Source organism: Cyprinus carpio, chromosome B13, assembly GCF_018340385.1.
Source record: "Cyprinus carpio isolate SPL01 chromosome B13, ASM1834038v1, whole genome shotgun sequence".
Lineage (NCBI taxonomy): Eukaryota > Metazoa > Chordata > Actinopteri > Cypriniformes > Cyprinidae > Cyprinus > Cyprinus carpio.
The window spans coordinates 17,136,177-17,144,178 of NC_056609.1; the positions used below are offsets into that span (position 1 = coordinate 17,136,177).

At 37.7% G+C, this 8,002-nt stretch overlaps 1 protein-coding gene across 1 annotated transcript; it reads left to right on the forward strand.

Annotated features, from left to right (window-relative positions):
• Positions 1-780: 780 nt before the first annotated feature.
• Positions 781-6,703, forward strand: LOC109092143 (BAG family molecular chaperone regulator 3-like). The gene is made up of 4 exons (XM_019105861.2): positions 781-1,108; positions 3,645-3,953; positions 4,446-4,739; positions 4,840-6,703. Exons 1-4 carry the CDS (start codon positions 917-919, stop codon positions 5,512-5,514), a joined length of 1,470 nt encoding a protein of 489 aa, XP_018961406.2. The 5' UTR covers positions 781-916; the 3' UTR covers positions 5,515-6,703.
• The last annotated feature ends 1,299 nt before the right edge of the window (positions 6,704-8,002 follow it).

Here is an 8,002-nt window from a genome sequence, read left to right on the forward strand (position 1 = left end):
CACATATAGAAATATCCAGGAATTTGACTTCCCACGATTAGCAGTGTCACATACCTGGTTTCAGTCCCAAATTAAATAAAGAGGACCTCAGATGATGCCAACCCTGAAACAACATATCACTGAAAAAAATTATTCATTGAATTTACTACATTTATTATGGTAAGTGGTTGCAATTTTAGCTATATTTAAATAAACTAATTTAGTTGATTAACTTTCAGCAAAATTAGTTTATTTAAATGTAGCTAAAATAAATTGATTGCAACCACTTATCATCATTTTTTTTAGTAAATTCAATGAATCATTTTTTTCAGTAACAGAACTACCAAATTTTGCTATAAATTTGATTGCATCATAAAATAATTGCTGTTAATAGTGTTCATCGTCTGTTTGATTACGTCTGTAATTGATTTGTCCGTACATTTCTGCCATAGGCTACATTAACTGAGTCACAAGATACTATAAACATTGTAGAATCGATTTGTATCGTGAAAAGCGCTATACAAATAAACTTGAATTGAATTGAATTAAAAATGACAGATTAGGCTACTGGGATTATGCTGCCTCCTCAAATAATCTCGGATTGTAGACGCAAAATGGAAAGAAGATTACAGAATGAGTGACAGAGTTCAGACAGGTTTTCCTTGAAATTTGTCAATACTGTCTGTCTTTATGTTAAAAGAGCAACAAGTGTGCTCGGTCTAATAAACCGGAGGGGGAGGCGAAGTATCAGAGAGGACCTGTGTCTGGACAGTCAAGGGGTAATAAATAATTTTTGGTCACACACGTGGGCGTCACAGTGAACCCTCAGCTAGAACTTTCTCGGTAGTCTTCAGAGGGACCTTGCTGCTTCGAGAAACCCGTCCCCGTTTACAGTACGTCATCAGACGGACCCTTTAAAGCGTCTGTAGCGGCTGTAATGGCACAATATTCGGGAGCGAAGCAATATCAGAGTATGAAAACACCGTCTCCAGTCGAAACGATGACAACTAACGATCCTCTGCCACCCGGGTGGGAGATCAAAATCGACCCGCAGACAGGTTGGCCGTTTTTTGTGGATCACAACAATCGCACAACGACGTGGAACGATCCGAGGCACGACACGAAAAAGGTAAGATAGATCTTGATTGTGCTTTTGGAAGTTGCGCGCGAGCGTTTTTATGGCGATCTTACAACTGCAGATCAACATATGACGTGTGTTTTATAGACTAGTTATGGCATTTTGGAGGGTGTTTCATCGTAAAAGACAGTTTTGTTGAGTGCGTAGGCAACGATCCCACTCAGTACATCCATATCGTAGGCTACTTGATCAGACACTGGCTGTCTAGGGAGCCACGCACTCGATATTCGCCGAAGCTCGCGCGTGAATCGCAGTCACCTCTGTGGAAATAGCTCTTCGCGTTCATTTGAACGGCCTGACGGTATATACACCGGCGAAATATATTAGTGTGATGATCTCAGCTGAAGTGATTAGTGTGTGACGCACTGCAGTCATATGTGAGAGTGTTAGAACGACTCCACAATGTTTATTTAAAGCCTCGAGAACTACGCACACTGCGCTTGTTCTGCACATCCCTGGAACCGCAAAGCACTAACGCGTCCCTCAAAGTTTCCCTTACATGGGATTTCATAAAGATCCACCCACTCAGCGATTCTGTCATTCCCAATGAATGGGCTTGAAAGTTACAAACTGGAAGTGTCAGACTGTTCTCCGCACATCAGGTTCTGGGAGTCAAAAATGCGGGGGGGGGGGGGGGGAACACGAGGGCTTGCCAGTTGGCATCTTTCATTAGATAGATCAACACTTGTCCGAAGTTAGTGTCACCAAGAATCTGCTGGAAAGACACAGCTGTCAGGAGATAAACTGAGCGCTACTCCTGGCGTCTGTGTCAAAAATAAAAAAAAAAAGAAAAAACGGAGAGGGCATGAGGTCATATACGCTAACCAGTCACTATTCTCTCTGTTTAACATCTTGGTTTTTAATCCGTTTAGTAAAACTGCATTGTAAACCTTGATTCATCCCTCTTTGACCTTTTTCAGGCTCAGGACTCCGATGTGTTGCATTTTAAGATGGTCCTATAATACCAAGCCATATTAATGTGCTTGTATATTTAGACCTGTACAAGACATTATATTTTAATTTGGGAAGGTCAATGAAACAAGTAGCTGAACTTCAGCTTCTTAACTTTAGCATTTAGTATAAGTTTAGCTTGTAATTTAGGGAATTTCGTGAGCAAAAAATTCCATTGCCAACTTTCAGTAGTGTATGAATGAAGCTGTCGCTTGAAAGCGTCTTTCTGTTGGTCAACACAATGAATCATGTGACCAAAGTGATCATGAGCGAAATCTGCAAGGGGAACTTTTTTGAAATTCCAGTTGAAATGACTGGATTTCGCTTGCGAAGTTTTCGCTGAGCTGACATTAGATGTGACCATATCTACATTCAGGAATAATTGCCTGCCTGTCTTAAAATGATGTAGCTGCTTTGCTGTTTCAACATCAGAATAGGTGTTTTTTTGATGATTTATTAGGGATTTTATCTCTTTTGATGTTTGTTGTGTCTGTGTAACTCTGATTTACATTGATGAGTAAGGGAGGCCCTCCCCCTCACAAAGAGTATTTTAAGACACAGTGTCAACAGCACAGCAACCCATTGAAAAATGCTACATAGAGTGAGTCATGGCATTAGAATCGACAGCATACAGGGTATATCCTGTAAGCCAATGCCATCGCTTAACAGTTGCTGTGCACAGTGAGTTTTTACCCACTCATGTTTCATGTTTGTTTCTTGACTGCCTCGTCATTGAGAGAGGGCGGACTGACCTTTGCGTGTCAAACAGATGAGGAGAGAAGACGTGAGACACGTTCAAATTGAGTGTTACATTTATGTACTGAACTGAAGCAGTGACTGAATCCCATAGCATGTTGGTTGGTTGCCTGCAATAACGTATAATATCATTTTACATTAGGCAGATTTACAACAGGTGGAATTCGCATATAACTGAGTGTGACTAGTTGTAAAAGCCTACAACTTGACAGTGATGTGACGCTAATAGGAAAAATGTAGCAGGTGTAAAATACTGTTAATCAACACATAATGTGTCATATAGAGTGTCATAAAATCATCCAATACAGGAGTTTGAATATTAGACACTGTGCTTGTTAGTAATGCTCCATCTCACTCTTTATGTTTGTCAAAGTTTAGCCCTCAAAAGTTTGTCCCCATTGTGGCTGCCTGTGATGTATATTGTTTAACAATACCATTATTTCATTTTACAGTTCAGATTAATCATTGAAAAGATGATCTAGCTACTGATTTTATGGGATTATTTCCCAAAAACATCTACATACCATTATCTCTGGCTTGTTTTTCAATATTATATAAGTAAAAAATATTTTGTTTATGCTGTCTGGAATGCCATTGTTGATGATTGGAGCTTTTTCAATAACCCAGCCAACCACATGCTTTAGTTATTTGCCTTCTCCTGCAAAACAATTTAGCATATAGCTACTACATACTTCAGCAAAAGAAGACTGAAGAGCATCATCAGAAGTGATGTTGTTGATCAGACGTATGATGCAGAATATTTAAATGAGATCATTTTGAATAGATCTTTCAACCATCCTTTTTTCTTCTTTTTTTTCAGATTTTTTCAAATGGCCCCTCTATGTCCCCCGAGCCTCCTCAGGACATGCACAAATCCTTTATTCAAGAGATGAGGCAACCGATGCTACGCCAGGGCTACATCCCCATCGCAGTCTCCCATGAAAACACTGAACCCAGGCTGCAGCAGTATCCGAGTTTCTCCTACATCCACCCAGCAGTGCAGCAAAGTTTGAGAACAGATGGACGTACACCTTCCCCGACCCCAGCATCCCACTGTCGGCCTAGATCTCCAGTGCAGGCCCCATCGGAAGCATGTTTGTCTTGCTCACCTGCTTTACACGGGCCTGAGGTAAGACCATTAGGAATTGGATTTCTCTATTGGACATGGCAGTCTCTGTCGGGCTGTGGATTCATTATGAAAGAATTGCATGAATTCATGTTTGCTTCTGGAAGTTTTCCTTGGGCCCTGTGTTTTCTTTTCAAAGTTTAAAAAAAGTTTAATAGGTTGCTGAAAAATAATGGCTGCTAAAAGTTGCTATTTTAACATATTATTGCTGAATAAGTTTTGTCTGTATTTCTTATCTTTTTTTGTTTATTATTATTTATTTCTTATCTTTTTTTTATTTGAACAAAAATGCAGAAATATTGTGCAAATTCTTTTTTTTGTCTAAAGTGACTTACAAAAGTGGTGTAAAGCAACTCGTCAAAGAGCCAACAATAGTAGCAATACTTGAAATAGATTTTTTTTATTTTTTTAATGTTATTTATCCAAAACCTTTGAATGCTAGTGTAAACATTTCTGGCTATTTCCAAAATCAAACTGTATTTTTATGTGCATCAGGTTCATCAACCACAGGGCACACACCAACAAATGAGTGGCCTTCATCAACAGCCCCGACCCAGCAATACAGGTCTCCGGGCGGGCTACATCCCCATTCCGGTGATCCACGAGGGTGTAGGGGGTGCCTCACAATCCCAGCCTAGCCAAAGTTCTCATCCTACGCGAGAAAAAATGCCAATCTACCGTGAACAAGTGCCCATTCAGATTCAACAGAATCGAGCTGCCAGTCCCATCTCGGTCCCCTTACTGGCCCAGTCACCAGTCATGTCTCAGATCATGGGAGAGAGACCACAGGTATGTGTGTTATTTATTAGTATTTATTAATAAGGACTGATTCACTTAAGCTCAAGCCATTAATGTTCATCAGCTAAAGAGAATATGTTACTATTGCCAGGTCCAGCAACACATTGGACCCGCAGCAATTTCACCTAAAGCTGAACAACCAGTTGAAGAAATTGTCAGAGCGCCTGCATTTGAGATTCCCATTCAAAGAGTTAGTGATATTCCTCAGCAAATACATCATCAGCCAGTAAAACCGCAACAACAACAACCTACACAAGCACCTCAGCCAAAAGCACAACAACCCATACCACAGTCACCGCAGGTATCAGAGACATCCAATATTACCATACAGTTTCCTCCAGCACCAGAACCACAGGAAACCGCTGCCCCTCAAACACCTCAAGAGGTCCTACCCCCACAAGTCCAGCCTGAGGAGACTCCAGAACAAGATCTGAGCCACCCAGGACTGATCAAAGTGCAGCAGATATTGGAACGTGTGGAGAAACTGGCACAAGATGTGAAAAGTTTCGATGGGAAGAAGAATGATAAAAGATACATGATGCTGGAAGAGATGTTGACCAAAGAACTTCTGGCTCTGGACTCAATAGACCCTGAAGGTCGCCCAGATGTGCGTCAGGCTCGGAGGGATGGCGTCCGCAGAGTTCAAACCATTCTAGATGAACTGGAGATGTTTGGAGAGCCGACAGAAGGGCTGGCTGGTGACACGTACCCTGAGTCGAGTATGATTGACCAGGCAAACTCAGAGAAGGTCAGGGAGATTTCATAAATGCACAAAGGTGGAACAAATTTGAGAAGAACACTAATCAGATCCCCATTCTTGTTTTTACTTGCGCAATTATTATTAGTTGCATGCATGAATAATTGAAGTTTTCTGTTGGAAATGATCTAATGTGATTTGTTTACTGAGTGCAATCATGTGTGCTGTTATGTGATGCTGCTGTTGTCGAATCTCACCATGCCAGTGTCTTGTAGCAAAAGACACAGTGGGGACAAGTTATATTCAAAAACACATGAAAACGAGGCCTTGAACCAGAAGAAAGTATTTTAACGTTCAAAAAGTCTTTTGTACCATGTTGAATGAATGAATGATAAAATGTTTTTGAATATTCCTTAAGTTGTTAATGAAGTAGTGGGAAATCATAGTGAAAACTTTTATTTGATTTTTGAAAATTTTCATGTGTGGGCTGCAAAAAAATATATAAAGACATTGATTTTAATTTTGGCATATGGGAAGGTATATACATATATATATATATATATATACACACACACATATACAATAACATTTGAACATCATGCAGGAGAATAATTCATTGATGAAAGTGAGTTTTGCTGACAGAATTCCCTATGATGGTTTGAATGCTTGTTAGTATTATTATTTGTTGAATGACAGTAATACAAATGATGATATATTTTTAATTCTATTTTTCTGTGCCAAAATGAACATTTCCAGTATTAAGAATGTTCAGTTAAGAATATTCAAATGTTGAATCTCAAGAACTAACTGAATATACGGTCGCCTTATGGTGAAGGTGCTGGTTTGATAAAGCAGCCAGGGTCAGTCCAAAGTTATGGTGATCTATAAACTCGAAAGGTACCAAAATCATCCCATTTTTAATAAAATTGTGCCCTTGAGGAAGGCAACTTAAACACTTGCTCTAAGGGACTAGAAATTAGTGTACCAAAAATGACTTTGTATAATGTGTCAGCTCAATTCAGTTTAAAACAAAGTGCTATGTCTCACATGACTGTTGTGAGACTTTTTTTTTATCTTAATGACCTGTTACTGACTCTGACTCTGATATCGTACTAATACTGCGAACAAAACATGTTTTGTGAAATAGTATGCTATGTTCAGTGTTCACAGCTTGGTTATTTGCAGTTTGTTAAAATGTCGACATGATATGGTGACATAAGCATGACTGCAAATACAATATAATAAAGCATTTTGCTTAGATGAGTTTCATACTTTTTTTTTTCTCTCGAAAATGTACAAACTTTAAGAAGAAACAAACAGGATAGCTACTGCTTGGACCATCCAATGTCTTAAAAGATATCATTCTACAGTGTTTACAGTATTAAGACTGTCAGCATAAAAAATAAGAATAATGTAATATCATCTGTTTCTAAGAATTATAAAAAACAACAATATTTATAAACAAATGTCAAATTCCCAGTTATAAGAAAGCGGTATCGCTATACATGTAGGTCATCCTGAATCACAGTGATTAAAAAGGTGAGCCATTCATCTTAGAAAAGTAAAGAGTCCTATTAGGCATATTTGCAGAAGAAAAGTTTCTTGAAAACTAAAATGAGACCACAACATTATATAATCAATTGGGGATAATATTACATCTAGAAAGCATTTAATTCCTTTTAGGATAGGCTTCAAAGGCTGTAATGTACAAAGGCGTTGTGGAAAGACGCCTACTGCCAACTACTTCTTTACCAGTCAAACAACGAACAATGCTTGACTGACCACTGACTACTGCGTCTCTCCAGTCATTTTAGGATTGTTTAAATATAATATAATAAAAATAATACAATAATATTAATTAATTAAATTAATTAATATTATATTATATTTTAATATTTATTAATATTATAATATAATATTATATATAATAATATAAATTAATATAGTCTATTTTATATGACTATTAATATATTCATTAAAAGCATGTTTATAAGGTCTACATTTTGGTTTTAAAAAAAGGGCCTGTATTTTTTTTTATTACTTCACTGAAATGGCATGAAACTTGGCAAAGGTTTTGGCACTTGCTATGTGAGCACAAAAAAAATTCATGAAAAAAATCTTAATGAATGCTCTTTTTTTGTGATATCAATCTCAAATTTGGAACACAACTTGTTTAGATGTATTGGCTTTGATTTTCAAAGTTTATATTTCATATAAAATTTGAAAATAGTATTTTTGTGCATTCTTCATAACAGTAACTTAAACTTCTATAACTCACTTTTATTTAACACTACAATTTCACTTTTTATAAAAATAAAATCAACCAGTGCAAGACTGTGCCAAGTGTGGTCTTCAAAAGGACACCAAACTTAAGTACCTGCTTCAAAGCCCTCAAGATTTAGCTACAGTTTAAGTTGGAACTTTCATTCATTCAATCATTTGTTGCACAATAATGATACATCAACATAGGCTACTGAGTCATTATTTTAACTTATCTAGACCCACATAGCCTAACTAATTTATCTACAATAACGCCAACTTTTACAACCATTCAAAC